This window comes from Globicephala melas, chromosome 11 (genome assembly GCF_963455315.2).
Source record: "Globicephala melas chromosome 11, mGloMel1.2, whole genome shotgun sequence".
NCBI classification, from domain to species: Eukaryota; Metazoa; Chordata; class Mammalia; order Artiodactyla; family Delphinidae; genus Globicephala; species Globicephala melas.
The window spans coordinates 41,773,099-41,790,765 of NC_083324.2; the positions used below are offsets into that span (position 1 = coordinate 41,773,099).

Consider the following 17,667-nt stretch of genomic DNA (forward strand, 5'->3'; position numbering starts at 1 on the left):
ATAAGTCAGAAAGAGAAAGACAAACACTGTATGATTTTACCTATACATGGAATCTAAAAAACAAGCGAACAAACAAAACAGAAGCAGAGTTAGAGTTACAGAGAACAGAGGGTCGCCGGAGTGGAGGTAGGTAGGGAAAGGAAAGGAATAGGTGAGGGAGATTAAAAGGTACAAACTTCCAGTTATAAAACATAGTAAATGAGTCAAGGGTATGAAATGTACACTGTGGAGATACAGTCAATAACTATGTAATATCTTCGTATGATGACATATCATAACAAGACTTATCATGGTGACCATTTTTAAATGTACAAAAATACCAAATCACTATCTTGTGTACCAAGAATTAACATAGCATTGTAGGTCAATTACACTTCAAAAACAAACTCAAAGAAAAGAGATAAGATTTGTGGTTATCAGAGATGGGCGGGAGGGGGGGTGGACGGGAGAGGTGGAATTGGATGAAGGCAGTCAAGAAGAGAGATGTGTGAGTAATCTGAATGTTCACTGGACTGTATAAACTACATATATCTTCATCACAGAATTGCTTAGTTTACATCTGTCCTCAGGATTCTATCACCTCTCCCTTGGCTGACCTCACAGCTATGACAATGTTTTAAAAAGAAAGTCCACTTCTTAACTGAGGAAACAATGTTTCTTCAGATAGAAGCTGCAACCTGATTCACTTTCTGCCTTACACTTTTTTCACCTGACCTTTAAAAGGAAAAAAAATGCTTTAAAGGTTTCCAATCATGGATTTCTGTTAATTGTCTTGCAATTTCAAACTTATCACTGTTTGACATTACAAAGGCTTACACAAATGATTTTAAATTAAAAAAAAGGAGTTGCAAAATAGGAATATTAAGAACTGCCTGGATGTTTAAATAGTATAAATTTTAAATTCTGAACAAATCAATATTGTTTTCTACATCAAAAATCCATAATGAACATGTCAATTATTTTCAGTTGTTAAGTAACTCATTTCTATACCATGTCCGAGGAAAGTTCTTTTCATTTACTTAGGTGATCCACTGAGGACCTGCAATGCACCAGGCTTTACGTTAGGAACTGAGGACTAGAGAAGAAATCAATGTTAAGGTGTTTCTAATATGTTCTACATACTTGTAACCTAGTTGGAGAAACAAAGTATTTATTAATGACTTCATCATTTCTAGGCAGCAAAGTGAGTGGTTCAAATAGTGCTATGGCTCGATCATTCTTTCAGTCCTCGTGTCCATCAGACAGTAAGTACACTGCTAATGAATCGTAAGAGACAATGTGAAAACTCATATAGACGTTTGGTGTCTAGTTCCTGTGACAGTAGACTGTTATGGGAGCTCAGTGAAGGAAAAGACATTGGAAAAAAGGCTTCGCAGAGACGAGGAGTATCTGTTAAGTATGCTGGTTTCATCTACGCTCTTTCAGTCCTTATAATACTGTGAAGTAGAAACGTTCCCATTTTACAGATGAAAACCCCATTCAGAGAGATTAAGTAACATGGTCAGGACACAAAGCAAACAGCAGGTGAATCTAAGTCTAAATAAATCTAAGTCTGTTCTGACTTATAAAACCAGAGTTGTCTCAGCTCTACCATAGATGTGATCAGCATGTAAAGAGGGGAAGAGAGGAAGAAAACATTCTGGATAGAAAGATCAAAATAAGCCCAAGCTTGAAGCAAAAAGAGCGTGTCCAAGTCTGGTGAAAGGGAAAAAAAGGAAGAAAAAAAAGCACTGGGCAGTTATGGGAAATAAGGTTAGGGGATAGACTGTGAAGAGGCTAGAATACAGGTGGCTAAGAAATGTGGGCTTATTCCTGTAAGTCAATAAAATGGAACTGGAGATTGTAAGCAGGTGAGTAGAGGATGAAACTTAGGGCATTAGGAAGGTGAACACCACAGGACAGAGATGGACGGGAAAAAATGTATGGCATAACACAGAACAAATTTTTAAAATCCCAAGCACTTCGATATTTAAATGAACTCAATAACAATACTTTCATAATACAATAATCAAACTATCTCTTGTACGGATCTTCCTTAAAACATATCTCTAGGCACTTTTAAAAATGGCCATTATGTCCTATAATTCTTATATGGATCAGAAACCACTTCCACCTCCAATGCATCTAAAAAAGAATACACCTTAGGTCGGAGGCCACATTTTAAAACCACGCCTCAGAGCAGCAAGGGCCAAACAAAAGAAATGAGCAGAGACTCCAACTCACAAACTCCTTGGCAAAGAAAAACAAAGTTGTAAAAAAGTTGTATCTTCATTTACAGAAGCATTTAGAACTATTTTTTTTCAGGGAAAAAAGTTAAGCACTGAAAAATTAGAGAATGACTTTCATATAACCCCAGATTTACTTTTTCCCCCAAACAAATTTATAGTTTCCACTTCTCACAAAAATCAATACAAAAGCATCAGCGTCACCACTTCAGTGCCAAATTTCCTTTCTCTTTTATGGATACAGAGCTTTTTTTTTTTTAAGGTCTGGACTGGTGCATTTATTGCCTCCTTGGCAGTTATCATCATAACTCTCAAGTTCTCCATCCCATTCAATCTTTACCACAGGAAAATTCGATTGCATTTCGTAACCTAACGCTGAGCGGCAATCAAGCCAAGGCTCCATATTTCTTAAACACAACTGAGACCTGGTGTAGGATCACATTAAAACCCTTTAGTGACTATCAGGTAGACAACAATAACCTAATTAGCCAACACAGCACACGTGACACTGGCCCCGCCAGTACCTCAGTCAAAGACACTTTCCTAGACTCATTCACCAACAAGGTGATCACCTTGTGATGGGGAACCGGGAGAGAATAAGGAAACCTAACAAGGAAAATGTGGAGGGAAGGGTGCAGCTGGGGGTTTTCAAGGGAATTACAGTGAAGATAAGTGGTAAGGGGGGGGGTGGACTGAGGAAAAAGTAATCTTCTTTTATGCAAAACATCTGATGTCGAGATGGCCTCACTTCCAATTCTGCAGCCCTAACTTTTAACTGAACCTTCCAGAAAGTTAAGTGAGCTTGAGGTTCTGGGGAGCATAGGAAGTGCCCAAACCACATCTTGATGTCCTCATATCCTTGTATAGGAAATGCGATACCTGTGCCTAAGTCCCAAGATGTTTTAACTTATTTAGGGATAGATAAGCTTCTCAATAATCACATCTGCTTCTGTTGCCAAAGACTTTCTGAGATGTGGTCACTGGATTTTCAGTCTAGAGGTAAAGCATTAAACACAAAGTGAGTAGAACAAAGTTATTCACAGACAAGAAAAGCATAGGGGCTGATAGTAATGCTAAGGGAAATCATGTTTTTGCTTTTGTTTTAAACCCAGGACGAACCCCAAACCCTACAAATACCTAATTTACAACTCTAACAACCAGAGCCTATTTCTCAGAGCCTCAAGAGCTTGGCTTTACCGAAAAGTCAATTTACAGGGCCAAAATTCTCTACAGTAGCCCCTGGCTGTCCACGTGGACCTAACAATCTGCTTTATGCTTGGGCGGTATAATATTTAAAGCCAAGTACACCTTTTAGGACCTTAAGAGTATTGACTGTACTTTAAATTTTTCATGCATCCTCAAGACCGGTCACGAAGGCTTCAATGCCCAGATAAAGGTTTATCCATTTGTGTGTGGCCTCTAACATGCTGCTATCCGTGCTGCTATGGGTCCATGAAATAAAAAAAAAACTTCTCGTTTTCTCTCCTAAGCGATAAGGATAAATTTAGCCGCTACCTCTCCAAACAATAAAAAATAAAATAAAGTGGGGAGGAGCGTGCCCCGAAGGGCTGCATCCAAACGGCGAGCCGGGCTCGCCGGAAGACGGTGCGCAGCTTCGGTCCCCCGCCGTGGCCTCTGAGGCCGAGTTGAGTGGAGAAAAGCTGGCGGGACAGCCGCTCCCGGGCCTGTGGCGACTCGGGCGCGGCGCCGCGAGCGGCCGCGCCCGGCGAGTAAGGCGGGGAGCGCGCGGGGTTCCCACACCCGGCCCGCCGCCCCGGAACTCAGGAAGCCTCCCCGCTGCCGGCGGCCCACACCTGCCGCCCCACCCGCCGCCCCGCAGACCCTTTCGGGCAACGGCTTCCGGCCCGCGGAACTCACAGCTTCAGCCGCTCGTAGGTTGTTGCCGCCATCCTGCACCACGGCCTCCTCCCTGCTCTTTCCGCCCGCCCCGCCACCTCGAATACAGCGAAACCGGTCACCCTGGCACGGCGGCCGCAACGCCCCGCCTCGTCCCACCTCCTCTCCCTGCCCGGCCGGGCTGCTCCCGAACGGGAGGCGGCCGTGGACAAACTTAGCGCGCGCGCTATAGAACGCTAAAGGCGCAGTCCGATGCGGTGGATGGGAGTGCGCCGAAGAGCGCCGTGACGTCACCGCTGCGGATTGGCGGAGCGCATGGTGGGGGAAAGGCGGAGCCTTGGGAGCTGTGGACTAGCGCCGTGACGCCCGGCGCAGGGGCGAAGCGCAGCGCTAGTGTCGGGGAGCCTGTCGTAGATGCGTAAGGCGTGATCTATGCTACAGTGGTGTTTTTGTTAGTGCGGGGCCAGTGGCGCAATGGATAACGCGTCTGACTACGGATCAGAAGATTCTAGGTTCGACTCCTGGCTGGCTCGAGGCGTACTTTTTAGCCACAACTGGGTTTGATGTTACAGGACGTCCTTAGGACTCTGGTGTGAAGGTTAAATATCTTGAATTTTAACGCTACTGTGCCCGAAATGTCATCTTTTAAGCTGTGTTTGGAAGCCGGAGTTGTGTGAGGTGGTTTGTAAACTGCAAAGCGTCCTAGTTAATGATGCACACGAGGAGACTCTGTAAATGGGTTACATGTGGGAAAACACACCTAGAATGGTGGTAGTTTGCAGTAGGGGGGCGTGCTGTGGCCCGAGGTTAGCTAGCGGATGACACAAAAGCGCATTTAAGGCAGCAGTTCTGGCCCTTTTTCCCGTGGAGCAGAACCCCTACGGTGACGTAAAAAGCGGCACAGTCCCAGTTTACCAGGATCTGGTGAGCTCTGGCTGTAACCTGTCCCGGAGACGCGAACGCTGCAGTGCGGCTGCGCGCGTTAGAGGGGGTCCGCAAAGTGATCGGAGTCTGCAGCCCTGTCCCTTGAGAGCTCCTGGTCCCCAGTGAATCGGGAAACCTTAGCACATGGGTGTTTTTGCAATACGAAGACCCCAGGTAATCTAGTATTATATATTACCCCTCATTCTATTGGCGCCTGGGTGGAAGACCTGAGAAGGACCGAAAGGTCTGTGGCGGAAAGGAGAGTCAAACCTGAAGAGTGGCGGGAACATCCGACACTGCCCATAACTAATCATTCAATCGATCAATTAATCTCTCCAATATAACGTTTTTTCCTCCTGAACAAATTACAGGAAACTTGTAAAATACAGAAAAGTACTGGGAATCAAAAAAACGCAAATTCCCATCCCGAGATAATTATTATTAACGTCATAATCCCCGCCCCCGCCGTCATTACTATTAACGTCATAATTTTTTTTCCTTATGGACTTTACTTTTCTTCCACACTTTTTAATATAAACCTACACACGTATTTTTTCCAAATTTGGGGTTTTGTCACAAATGTCTTTGTGTTCTCATTTTGTCCCCTTAGCTTTGGGCCTGAGATTTATGGTCATTAAACATTCTTTGAAGATAACCCATAAAAAAACTAGATATTTTAAACATTACCCTCTTTGTTGGGAATCTGGGTTGTTGTCAGTTTAACACTTTTTTAAAAATAATGCTATGTTGAATTATTTCTGATATCTTATAAATTTTTAGATGTTGAATGATCAGAGAGACATTTTTAAGGTCCATTTCATGGACTTTTTAAGACTTTGGTATATATTTTCAAGTTGCCTGCCAAAAAATTTAAACAAATACACATTTCCATCAATAGCATCAGTTTCCTTGCATGCTAACACTGAGTATTATAAATTTCATTATGATTTTTTTGCACTTTTCTTAACTGAAAAACGGAACTTCCTTTTACTTATATTACTTGATGTATATATTTTCTCTTGATATATGTACTCATTTTCTTCTTATAGATTTGTTAAACTTTTAAGTATATTAAGGATATTAATTCTTCAGCTATTGAATGCATTGCAATTTTTAGCTTATCTTTTATATTTTCCTTTTCCTTATAATATTTTTGAACCTCAAGTAATTTTCACTTTTATATATTCCAGTTTACCAATATTTACCCTATGGTTTCTTCTGTTGCTCTTTTCAAATTGTGTTTGTATCGTTTTGTCCATGTACTTTAACCCATTTGTAATTTATTTTGTTAGTTGTCCCAATGGAAAGATCAAGTAAGTCTTAAAACCTGTGACTATTATTGAAAAATTAAGAGCTCTAAGCTTGTTACTTGGACTAATTCAGTCAATTCCACAATAGTCCTGTAAGGTAAGTTCAGTTGTTATCCCCATTTTTACAGATGAGGGAACTAAATTTGCTTACGTTCATTGAGCAGTTTGGTGGTGGAGCCTGAGTTACAACTTGAATCCAGGCTTTTGACCCCAAAGCCACCCCGCCCGAGGGCTTATTGTGCACCAGAGGGTTGACCACATGAGTCGACTCAGGGCTATCCCCTGTCTGGGTATAGATGGCAATCACATACCTTGGCTCCTCACCCCTTCTCCCATGCTAGTTAGCAATCGGGAGACCTCGTCTCTAGTCCTGGGCACACCCTGGCCCAGACGACATTTCCCCTGACTACATCTTCATCCCTTGTAGCATCAGGGTCATAGAAAAGCAGCAGCCTGCATTTGTAAGATCGGAATAGCCACTCTCTCATCGCTTGCCCCTTCCGTCTGCAAGTCCTGCCTTCCTGTATGTGGTTGCCTTAAATCTAGAGGGTCACTCACCTCTGGAATTCTTTGGTCATAACCTCATTAGAAAAAACAGTAACATACACAAAAGGGAAGGAGACAAAATGACCACCGTTTTGAGCATGACCTGAAAAGTCTCAATAATAAGGTCCCAGGTGAAGAAACTGGATGCTTGAAAGACTGAAAGACGATTCTCTAAGCGTCTCTCACATTCCTACACACCTTGTGAGGGAGGCACTGCCTTACTTCCAGACTACCTTTTTAAGGATGTTTGAGTAATAAACAGACTTGGATGCAAGAGATAGCGTCTCTCTCTGGAGCAAAAGTCAGGCAGGTTTACTGCCCATTTATAAAAGATTGTGGTTCTCTAAGCTTGGGTTTCCTCTTGTAACACAGCCCACCGCATATGCAGGTATCACCTGGCCCTCTTCACGGGGCCCTGTAGGAACTGGAGCTCAGGCAACTAGTGCAAAGGCTTACAGTGTGAAACGCTACTGCTGCTACTGTGAGTAATAAAGTGTCCTTTGTCTCTGACCCAGGAGTCTTGTAACTTCTGCCAGGATCCACAAAACCATGGCATGCTAGCTTATTAGCTTGCCAGTAGGATAAAATCTGAGACCCTACACAGTTTCAACGCCCGAATATTTCTTTAAGAATCCAGAGCTCTCAGACATAAAAAAGAATGAAATAACGCCATTTGCAGCTACATGGATGGACCTAGAGATTATCATACTAAGTGAAGTAAGGCAGAAATGACAAATATCATATGATATCACTTTTAAGTGGAATCTAAAATATGACACAAATGAACTTATCTACGAAACAGAAGCAGACTCACAGACATAGTGAACAGACTTGTGGTTGCCAAGGGGCAAAGGGGCGGGGGAGAGTTGTGCTGGGAGTTTGGGATTAGCAGATGCAAACTATTACATACAGAATGGATAAACAACAAGGTCCTACTGTATAGCACAGGGAACTATATTCAATGTCCTGTGATCAACCATAATGGAAAAGAAAGAAAGAAAAAAAAAGAATCGAGAGCTCTAAAAGACCAAATCCCGTTAGCAAAAAGCCCCATCTGCTTACTCCATACACACAAAAGCAGACCCAGTAAACATGATTATGTTGGAGATCACTTTAATAGTCTACAAATTAAGGCAGTTTTATTGTCATGATATTATATTTTTGAATAATTTTATAGTTAACAATATTTTGAATAATTTTATGGTAACAATATTCTGAATAATTTTATAGTAACAGTAAAATTTTGAATAATTTTACAGGAACAATATTTTGAATCAATTAAAGTAAAAGAAGAGACACAGGGGAAAATAATTTCCCTGCAGAGTGAAATTTTCATACGCTATATAGAAATTTCCCATATCTGTCCAGTTCTGGCTCAGAACAATTGATAGCTAACACATCTTCCTCATCTTTTTCCTACTGCTTTTAAAAGTTACTTCCAATAGTAACTGGGAAATTAGGACTCATTCCTGGCACAAAGGAGAATACAAAGCACTTGGTTTCCTGGTCGACAGTTTTAACAAGTGCATCAAGCAACAATGGTTTGGGGTCAAGTCTTGCACACATTCTTTGCAAGGGCACTAGCAGCCATCATAGCTCTCATACTTTCACACACGTGGGAAACGGCACACAAAAACAGCCTGCAAAGGAGTATGAATTCCAGATCATTCTCTCAAATTCTAACATTTCTGTTTTTCATCTTGGGTAACTCAAGTCCACGGAAACAAGGTGATGGCAGCACTTGAAAGCAATCAGAACTCCTTGGTAATCCCACCGGCCACCCAGGACTCAGTGGCACAACCTCAGTGGACTCAGCTGAAAGAGGCTTTCGCTCAAGCACTAACCACGGAGAAATGGAAAGTCCTGCCGCCACGTGCAGGCAATGACCCAACAGGACTCAATGCCCTTCTGTGTGAAAAATGAACGAATCACTCTCTACTCAACCACAGAGGGGAGGATAATGTCAGAGAGAGAGGATCCTGCTATGACAGGCCAAACTGCATTCCTGGCTTTTCTCAGATCACTCAGGCCGTTTTTGAATGACCCTAGCTGGGGGGGAAAAATGACAAGAAAAAACTAGAGGGCAAAGTGAGGCAAGGGAGAAGGCTGGAGGCTGGCTTTGGCATCTGGAATCAGGCCATAATTCTTGTTTATCTAAAGTCCACGAGTCATCTAGGGAACTCAAGGCTATCTGCTCTACCTTTTAAAACAAACTTATTCATCCTGGTCTACGAAGTGCTTGTGTGTTCTTTCTACATGCCTATAAATACAACCCCATTATAGCTCTATTTGGCTAATAATTTATAGAAAGTTTAAAATACCAGGTAAGTGGGCATCTATTCATGGCTTTTTTGCAAGGGCCTGAGGAGGAGACAAAACTGGTAGGAGATTCCTACCCATTACCCTCTCCAGGGACACTGACAGTAAGAGAAGTTGCCTCTCAGATTTCTAGGGTGTCTAGAAATTCTCTTATTGTTCTTCTTCAGCAGTATAAAATATTTGCTGAGATATCAAAATTGCCTCAATCAAGGACACTTTAAAAATTTCATTTAGGGGCTTCCCTGGTGGCGCAGTGGTTGGGAGTCCGCCTGCCGATGCAGGGGACGCGGGTTCGTGCCCCGGTCCGGGAGGATCCCGCGTGCCGCGGAGCAGCTGGGCCCGTGAGCCATGGCGGCTGGGCCTGCGCGTCCGGAGCCTGTGCTCCGCAACGGGAGAGGCCACAGCGGTGAGAGGCCCGCGTACCGCAAAAAAAAAAAAAAAAAAAAAATTTCATTTAAAAAGTGAATCAGATTTTTAAACTACAGTTATGCCTTGAACAACTTAAGGGTTAATCCTCATATAACTTACAGTCGGCCGTCCGTAACCGTGGTCCCTCTGCAGCGTGGATTCAACCAACCACAGATCTCGTGTAGTACTGACTGCAGTATTTACTACTGAAAATTATCCACATATAGATGGACCCATGCAGTTCAAACCCATGCTGTTCAAGGGTCAACTGTTACCAAGTTGCAAACAAATCCCTGCTACTTCTGATGTGGCTCCAAGGCAATTTTCTTTCCTCTGCTTGACTTGATAGTGGAGCAAAGTGTGTCATCAAGGCCAGAAATAATCCTAGGTTGGCAGAGACAGGTTGAGACATACTGGCTGGCTCCATCTGCCCACCAGCCTTGCCAAGGCTGAGCTGGATGGTATGCTGGGAAGGGAGGGGGGACCCCAGGGTTCACCTCCCCACCCCCTGGATTTTTAGCCCTCATATAAACACTCATGGGTTTTTAGGAGGCTCAGCCTGTGAAAAGGAACCAGTAGAATCACACCGCTTGGGCTGAAGTGACATCTGGCCAAAGGATTCCAGCAGAATGAATTTAACAAAAACGGAAAAGACAATCCATGGTGCCATTTCTGTGCTTCTTACAGGCAACTGCTACCAAAGGAGTCAAAGCATGGTTTAGAGGCTTAGAACTGGGCCCAGTGAATAGTCTGTGAGTCCCTGTGCCTTTGGGTTCCACTGACGCCCTCCGAGGCCCCAGCCACCCAATCCCCTCCCTCTGGATGTGAGGTGAGGCGGCAGAGAGCAGATGCTCCCAGCCTGGCTGGCAGTGGTGAGATGGCCCCTGCCCTCCTGCGAAAAGGCCCAGGGTCCCTCCCCGTGGGCTGAGAAGCCAAATGCCAGCCAACCTTTTTCTCACACTTTCTTCTCATTGAAATACCCAGGGGTACTGACCTCTGGCCTCAGGAGTGTGACACACAGGGCACATTTTGCCTCTTCAGTGCAGAGGTGGCCTTGAAATCCTGCCAGTAGGTGGCCCCCCCTTAGCCCTTGCCATCCCGGGGAGCCAGCATGATGAAATGCATAAGGCAGGAGCACCCAGTATCAATCAGATCTATTCCCAGCTGAACTTTAGTTAAGATTACAGTGCCCTGACCCACTGGTCTGACCTGGGTGAAGCCAGAGGTTCCTAACACACACTGGCTGAGTCCAGTGTGATGGCCAAATTCCTCCTTAATCTGAAGCTCTTATCTGTGAGGTATTTTTTGTGTGTGGGAGACTGAAAGTAGAGGGAAACAATTTTTACAGAAAGAAAAAAAAAAAAAAACAGACAAAAGCAGTGTACCTTATACTGGTTTCTTCAAGCATAATACCTGAATTGGCAAGAGAGGGACCTGTGAAATGAATATCATAACTTATGCTCAGGCACTCTCTCCCAGGCTGGCTTTGAGATCTTACACACAAAAACTCTCCTCATTAATAAGGGGTCAGGTCTCAGTATGTGGGCACACTTCCCCAAAGTCCATTGTTAAAGAAGCGAAAATAGGCATAAGAGGATCCCCACGAAAGATCCCGAGACCAGCCTTTGCAGGGGGAACTCTGAAGTCCCAGATTCTTGAGAGCTCCAGAGGAAAAAAAGCACAACAGGCGGGCAAAAGAGGCCTGGCGCCTGCACCAAGTTCTCATCCCAAAGCACACTTTCCTAGAACAGGATCAATCCTCCATCAGGCCGCCAGCTGCCTTTAAAGGAGTGAAGATTTCCAGGGGCACACAGAATGATATTAGGCTACAAGGAGAAAACCCCATCTCACTTATTTCAAACCTTGGCTCTGCTTTACCAAGTGAATTCTTCCTAAGATACAAAGCACACGTCAGAGCATCCCTCTTGCGATGATGCAATTAAAATTTGCAGCCATTCTACAGAAGAACTGAAGCTCTGGAGTGGAAGGAAATCTTAAATTATGGTGTGTGTGGGGCGGGGGAGGGGTTGGGAGGGGGTGTTTGGGTGCAGGTATTTTCCAAAGGGGAGGGAAAGGATTGAACATATCGGCAGCTGAAATCTCTCTTCAGTGCAAACCTTTCCCACTGAAGTGTGAACTCTTCCCAGAGGGGACAGGAAGGTTCATTCAGTCACACTAATGAGATCTCCTGTCACATGCCACGGGCTTGCTGGGGTTTCTTCCTGAGTAATCTGATGAGGGTGTGGCAGCAGTGAAAAAAATACATAATCCCAGACCAGCAGGGATCCCCTCCTTGTTTAAAGGAAAGGCACCTGCCTCCCCTCCACTCCCCCAATCCCAATCCGTCCCCAGGGGTGACAGGAATTAACCCGCGGACTCCTCATGGTGCAACCCTGGCTCCTCCCCACCATGAGATCTGCAGGAGGCTCTGGCTAGAAGTGGTGCTGGTGAAGGGCTGTGGATGAGTGACCCTTCTCCAGCCTCTTGATGTGGCAGGAGTGACAGAACAGGTGGTCCTCCAGGGGGTAGCAGCGGTGACCATCTTCATCATTGAGCTCCAGACCGCAGTCCTGGGGTGAGGCAAAAATATCCAGTGGTGACGAAACAAAACAAAACAGACTGCAAGAGCGACACAAAGGCCACACACAGTCCCGTACAACCAGCAGAGGGCGCTGTGTGATTCTTTCCGGGCAAAAAAAAATGCCGGTGCGGAGACACGCAGCTCCAGCCCAGTGAGGGTCTGGACTGTACTGTCCAACACTGGCCACATGAAGCTCTCCGGCACTTGGAATGGGGCTGGTCAGAAATGAGATGTCATGTCAGTGCAAACACACACACCAGATTTCCAAAACTTAGGACAGAAAAAGGATATAAAATATCTCAGGAAAATTTTTTTCTCTCAACTGCATGTTGAAGCGATAACGTTTTGTATATATTGGGTTGAATAAAAGCACAGTTGAGCAAGTGTCTTTACCTTTTTTTCCAGCACCTGGGGTACCAACCAACAGTGATTCCCACCTATTTCTTCCATGCTGGCAGTGGGATCAAGCTATATGTCACCCACACTCATTGTTCTCCCTACCCACAGCATCACAAAATAAATCTCCTTCCTTGGGTGAATCCACTTAATTCTGGTTGAAATTTCACAAGCACTTAACGCGTTTGCACCCTTCACAACCTCTGGCTCTCCTGACAGTCATGGGGCACCACTGACTCCTTCAGCCTGGGGTGTGACACAACAGAGAAGGGACAGATGGGCTCCACCTGCCTTTACACCAACCAGCGACATGCCTGTTTCCAAGGGGGGTTTCTTCATGATTTTCAGGGCTCGGTTGAGAAAGGGGTTCCCAGCAGATAGAACAGACTACAAGCTGGAGGGGAGGGAGTCTATTCCTCAAATCACACACCTGCCTGACAATCTGGCCCCCCAAAAGGACCTGAAACCCACACTCCCCGTGACCCTCCCACTCTGTGGCTTCAGGGAGAGCAGCTGTGACCGGCTCAGGACTTGGTGGTTACAAACATGGAGAAAACAGTAAAGACTTTTATGCATCTTCTCCAACCTCCCTCCCCCCACCACCAAATCAGGCTTCACCCCACTTCTTCTGTCAGCTCTGGAGGGCAGCCCCTTGCCCACATCCTGCCTCCATCAACCCAAGATGCTTTCCTCTTGGACTTCTAGGATGGGTTTTGGGGGCCTTCTAGGGCAGGGAGGGGCCTACCTCGCAGTGGTAACACTCCACGTGGTAGTCTCTGTCCATGGACACGACTCGGATGGTCTCATCTGAGCCCTGGACCAAAGGAAAGCAAGAACCAGAGGCTGTATGGGGGGCCATTGGGCTCCGCTGCCAGGAGGGTGGGGGAGGGTTCTGGGGCAGCGAGTAGGTGGCCTTAGGAGAAGTGCAGGAATCAGTAGTGGATACTAACACCAGCAGAAAAAAGGACACATAGAGTAGATGAGAGAACTGAGAGGGATGCAGTTCTACCATCTGGAATGTCAGAGTCAACAGTGAAAAAACCACCTACTTGGTCTTGTTCATCTGCTCATCATCTAATCTGGGAGTTAGTATCAAGTCAGAGAATGTGACCCAATTACAGGGACAAACAGGGCATAAGAAGGACACTGGGCTAGGGAAGGCAGCTAATGAGAAATGGGCTTCTTGGTGAAGACACCATTTATCTCAGAGCTGAGATTTTAGAAGTATTTTTACAAAGGTATAAGGACAGGACACAGATCTTGTAAATGACCCAGGGAAATATTCATCTCTTGGAAGACCCCAGGAGCAGAACTGAAAAAGCATCTTACCTCAGGTGGAAGGATGGGAAGGCCACAGGCTGCACACTTGGGGGCCAACACCCTGGCGGGAGAAGCAAAGAAGCAGTGAAGGGCATATTGAGGTGTTTCGGGGAGACTTGTGCCTGGAGCCTTCCTCGCTGGCCCGGCCCTGCCTCCCACCCATCACTCTTCACATGAATCCCTCTAGTTCGTCTATAAAGACAGACCTGGCACACTCCTGGGACTATTGCTTTGGGATTGTTCCTCAGAGGTAAAAAGTGCATTTGCCCCCTCTCACTCTGCTAGGGCTGGAGGCTGACCTGTTTACCCCCCTCATGGTGCCTCATACAGGCCCAGGCAAACCGAGGGTGGTGGAGACCAGCCCTGAATCAGGGCCTTTTGAAGTTTGGTAAGGCTGGGGCCACAGGGCTTGGCACATTCCTCCAGAGGCCTCGTCAGGAATCTGATTATAGGTTTTTTGGTCCTGTTTTTCCAGTAAACGTAATTCTTTAACCAGTTCCTGTCTGCACGGGCATCCACTGACCCCCGAGGCCCGTGCTACACCCCTCAAAACCATTGCACGTTCGCTGCACTGTCGACAACAGTGCAAGCAGCCTGCAGACGTGCCTCAGCAGGTCCCCACCCTCCACCCTGCTGAGTTTCAGCCAGTGTGGCTTACACGAGTGGCTCTCCTTACTTGTGGTAATCCCGGACACAGTAGATCTTGTTCTCTGAGTCCACAGTGAAGGGTACCCCGTCCAAACACTCATTACAGATGACACAGCGGAAGCAGCCGGGGTGGTAGGACTTCCCCAGGGCCTGAAGGATCTGGGGGTGCACAGGAAGAGGTTAGGACTCAGCTGGGATTATAGGGAAGGCAGTGCCAGTGGAAGGGAGAGACACACCAGGCTGAGGGTCCATATGAGCAACTGCCACCCTCATCCCAGTTTCACTTGGACCAAGTCAAGCAATGATGGGGGCAGGAAAGGCTAACCTAGTTACAGGTATAAAGAGGAGGAAACCAAATGGTATCATTCTCCTGCACTTCACAAACCTCCAGAAGGGAGGGTTCTCAATCAGAAAACATGATTCTCTGCAGGAAATAATGCAAAGCAGGGCCATGAAAGGCTCCACCTCAGATTTGGGAAGCAGCAAATACATGGAAAGATTAAAGGAAACTCCACAAGGAAATGGAAGAGCTTGGGAAAAACCTCTTAATTTCTCTCTCCTGGGTGCCCCTACTAAGCAGCTTTGACTCTGCAGCGCGATAATCCGGAAGCCCGTGACTCGGCCCCGGATTATCTCAAATCCAATTGCAAGTAAAGCCTCTTTGCTGCTGCTGCTTTTAAACACAGTGAGGAGAAAGCCCCATGCACCTTCTTCCTCTCGGCATCATTTGATCTGGATGTGACTGATACCTGGAACTGTACGAGGCCATCCTGAAACCAGAACAGAGCCTAGATGCGGAGGGTGGGAGAGAGAAGAGAGGGAAAGAACGTCCTGTCTACGGTGGTGTCAGTGAGTCACCAAATTAACTCACCATGGAACTGCCTCCCTCCAAACCTCTTAGGTGAGATAAAACACTTTTTCCTATTAAGTCAGTGGTTCTCAAAGTATGGTCCCTGCACCTGCAGCATCAGCAACCCTTGGGAACTTGTTTACAATGCACATTCTTGGGCCCTGTTCCAGCAATGGGTGTTTTAATAGAATGATTCTGATGCATGCTAAAGTTTGAGAACCATTGGTTTGAGTTGAGTCTGGGCTTTCTGTAACCTGCAGTTGAAAGCATCTCTGATGACTCAGTAGCAGATTCATTTCTGTGATTACCTGCACCATGAAACTTAGCACAAGCAACAGAACTATGGAATCAACACCAGCAAGCCTGCACCGAAACACCGTAGGCAAGAAGTGTACGGAATGGTCATGAGCATCCCTGAGTGGGGCCACACAGAAAGCCTCCCGACAGGCAGAAGGAGGGGACTTGGGACCAACGAGAACCTTGGCGGAGCATCGTAAGTCCTGTGGGAAAGCCATGCTGTGCTCTGGCCATGCCGCACCTCACACACTGCAGCTGGGGGGCACCGGGCGGACGTCATGCCAGCCCAGCTCGCCTCTGAAAGCTCAGCTTTCAAGCTTCCTCATCCCCTCTAGGATTTCACTAATGTTCCAGGCCCCTCAAGCTGCCAAAGTAGGAAGAACAACTGGCTGGGCTTCAGAGTCCCCTCGGCAATCTGGACCTTGGAATGCATTTGGCCCCCAGACTAATGCTGTCTTGGCAGAAATAGACCCTTAAATTAATTTAACCCACACTGCGCCAGAAGTATGGTAGGATAAAGATACCATTTTGCTGCATTCTGACTAGGTGTAATAAATTTTTTCATGTGGGAAAATGCCCAACCTCCAAGCCCAGAGTATTCCCCTCTACTAACAAAGATGGAGCAGAGACGGACAATTTACACCAAGAGCTGCACAACTGAATTCTGCTGGAGAACCAAGAATGGTAACTGAAGGAACCTTTCTCTGTATTATTATAATTCTTGGTGGCAATTAAGGGTTCTATTTTTAAAAATAAGTGTCACTACCAGTCATTCGCTGAAAGTTTTCAAGTCTGAGAGGAGTGTGACTTCATGTTATCCCATGAGGTGGAGATGGTCTCCAAGATTCAGTTCCCCGCTTCCCTTGAATTGGGATTGGCCTTGTGACTTTCTTTGATCAATAGAATGAGGAAGAAATGATGTTCTGAGATTTTAAAGTCAAGGATGTAAGAAAATTGGCAGCTGCTACTTCCTCTCTCTTGCTGAAAGGAAGTCCAGGCTAGACTACTGAGTAAGATTAGTAGTCGTGGGAGAGAGGCCTGGAGGGTGAGAGATCATCTTGTGCCATCAGCTGAACACAGCTGAGTAAGTGACCCTAGCTAATGCCACATGGAGCAGAAGAATCGCCCTGCAGAGCCTTGACCTAATTCCTGACCCATGGAATCATGATAAATAATAAATCACTGTTGTTTTAAACCACTAAGTTCTGGGGTGGCTTGTCATGTAGTAATAGATAAATGAAATACCTTGAGGCCCAAAGAAGGCTTAGGATACCCACAGATAAGAGCAGTGTATAGTCATGTTCATAAATTTGGACACTGTTGGCCTCATATGTGGTGGGTTTGTCAGAAGGGCTCTAAAATCAAGGACAAAATCTGCTAAAGAAATGGAGCCCTGTGGAGTTGGGCAGGCACTTGGGGAAGGTAGGGGTGAGGGCGTGTGGCTTGGGCCTGCCTCCCCTGGCGGAATGGCTGGAGGGCCGCATTCCTAGCAAGGCCTTAGCCGCTTCTCAGGACACCGCTCACAGGGCCAGGCTGTGCTGTGCGGTGTCAGAGCCTGGACGGCAACAGCGTCTGTTCACAAACAGGGACAGCTTTGGTTCACTGTTTTATACCTATCAGCATAAAACCGGAAGAAATGAGTGTTTATGTCCGCCAAAGACATGCATAAGAGCAACTTATTCATAAATTGCCAAAAACTGGATAACACCCAAGTCCCCCTCTTCAGGAGGATGGATAAATAAAGGGTGCTATATCCATACAATGGAATTCTACTTAGCAATGAGAATAAATGAACTACCAACCCAGACAACAACATGGATGAATCTCAAAAACACTTTTCTAAGTGAGAAAAGGCTGACCCAAAGGAATCTATACTATATGAATCCACCTGTATGAAGTTCCAGCACCAGCCTGGGGCAATAGAGGTCAGAACAGTGGGTATCTTTGTGGGAGAGGGTCTTTCTGGATGTTGGAAACGTTCTATAC

At 45.9% G+C, this 17,667-nt stretch overlaps 2 protein-coding genes and 1 non-coding gene across 3 annotated transcripts in view; 1 reads left to right on the forward strand and 2 right to left on the reverse strand.

Moving 5' to 3' along the window:
• Positions 1-4,260, reverse strand: part of SACM1L (SAC1 like phosphatidylinositide phosphatase) — a 79,264-nt gene extending 75,004 nt beyond the window's left edge. Inside the window, exon 1 of the mRNA XM_030845292.2 lies at positions 4,104-4,260. Within this exon, the coding sequence (XP_030701152.1) occupies positions 4,104-4,135 (32 nt within the window). The 5' untranslated portion in view covers positions 4,136-4,260. The remainder of the gene's footprint in view (positions 1-4,103) is intronic.
• A 282-nt stretch (positions 4,261-4,542) lies between these two features.
• Positions 4,543-4,615, forward strand: TRNAR-ACG (transfer RNA arginine (anticodon ACG)). Its single transcript has one exon. It is a non-coding gene; the product is annotated as a tRNA-Arg (tRNA).
• Positions 4,616-7,968: 3,353 nt separating this feature from the next.
• LIMD1 (LIM domain containing 1) overlaps positions 7,969-17,667 on the reverse strand; it is a 72,926-nt gene continuing 63,227 nt past the window's right edge. Inside the window, exons 5-8 of the mRNA XM_030845409.2 lie at positions 14,563-14,693; positions 13,896-13,947; positions 13,312-13,380; positions 7,969-12,159 (exon numbers count right to left, since the gene is read on the reverse strand). Of these exons, the coding sequence (XP_030701269.1) occupies positions 12,022-12,159; positions 13,312-13,380; positions 13,896-13,947; positions 14,563-14,693 (390 nt within the window). The 3' untranslated portion in view covers positions 7,969-12,021. The remainder of the gene's footprint in view (positions 12,160-13,311; positions 13,381-13,895; positions 13,948-14,562; positions 14,694-17,667) is intronic.